At 53.5% G+C, this 1,171-nt stretch overlaps 1 protein-coding gene across 1 annotated transcript; it reads right to left on the bottom strand.

The window, feature by feature from the left end:
* Positions 1 to 738: 738 nt before the first annotated feature.
* SDRG_09635 (hypothetical protein) lies at positions 739 to 1,170 on the bottom strand. Its single transcript, XM_008615581.1, has one exon. The coding sequence runs from the start codon at positions 1,070 to 1,072 to the stop codon at positions 797 to 799; it is 276 nt and encodes a 91-aa protein (XP_008613803.1). The 5' UTR covers positions 1,073 to 1,170; the 3' UTR covers positions 739 to 796.
* Between the last annotated feature and the right edge of the window lies 1 nt (position 1,171).

The following is a 1,171-nucleotide window of genomic DNA, read 5'->3' as shown; positions in this document are numbered from 1 at the left end:
GTAGTTCGAACTTTGCGTTTGACTTTGTTTTGGCGCGTCGTGACCAGCATTGTGGATGGAGTGATGGTCTCTGGTGGTTTGATTGACGTTTAGTTTATGGTTGGGATGCAGTGAACATTGTCGTCGTCCGACGGACGCCCACAGTTTATGCTACGGACCAACGGGCCGTATAATACGATGGTTACGACGTTATGCAGTGTGATGGCACAGCCGTATCAACAAGCTCATTGGGAGCTTACGCCGTGCGCGATCCAGGAGAATGGCTTCTTCAAAATTAAGCCAACAACTTTAATGCCAGAAAGTGGCCGACTAATTATTTGTGGTTATTGCCCGCCAAACACTCTACATGCGCTTCCAGATCAGGGTACCTGTGAACGACCGCACGTGACCTCGTGCATAAGGCGAGCAGAATGCGCGTGGGATGATGCGTACCTTGGACCGCTATAGCGCCGCACCGGCTCACGGCATCCTCATCCAACGACGAACGTGAAGATGACGTCGGGGGTCACTATGCGCGCTCACACTCTTTTGTGCATCCCACAGTATATCCCACAAAGTCCTTGTCGCGTTTCTTCTGGCACGATCGCAAAGTTTTCACTGTCTCCGGCCTAGAGGCAACTTCTGCCTAATAACGGGGCGCGGTCAAACCCCAGATCTACCGCTGTCAAGTTTCATGCCTCCAAGTCGGTGCTTGTTCATACTATTTTAACCAGCACCATAACAATGATTGAGCTATAATCGCGATGCATTTGCCTTGTTGGATTATTTCTTTAAAGCTCATGTCAATTGAACTGCTCTATGTATAAATGCGCGTGTACTGGGCCTTGCGACTACGCACGCCGCGAAGCACAGTGCCGAAGACGAGCACAGCGAGCGCAAATACAGCCAAGAGGACACCGGCGTCGCGCGACGTGCGCGATTGCCAGAGCGAGAGACCGTCCGTCGACGTCACGGCGCCCGTCAAGTACTCGAGATCGTCCACGGGGAACTTGAACGTCTTGCAGACGTCATCACCAAAGATAAAGCACTCGAACATGTAGAGCGCATGGAGCGGTCGCGTCGCCGGCACCATATGGCCCGCGCCCTTGATCGTCGTAAACGTGAGGTTGGTGTAGCCCTCCGTGTAGCCCGCGAGCTGCTTGTCCGGGCCGAACCACGCCTTCCACTTGCT

The sequence above is a fragment of the Saprolegnia diclina genome (genome assembly GCF_000281045.1).
Source record: "Saprolegnia diclina VS20 unplaced genomic scaffold supercont1.31, whole genome shotgun sequence".
Taxonomy (NCBI): domain Eukaryota; phylum Oomycota; class Saprolegniomycetes; order Saprolegniales; family Saprolegniaceae; genus Saprolegnia; species Saprolegnia diclina.
Note: the sequence above shows the minus strand (reverse complement) of the source record. Positions and strands in the feature narration are given on the sequence as shown.

Excerpts from the sequence above, each read along its gene's own strand:
- SDRG_09635 (XM_008615581.1), bottom strand. The coding sequence starts at position 1,072 with ATGGTGCCGGCGACGCGACCGCTCCATGCGCTCTACATGTTCGAGTGC.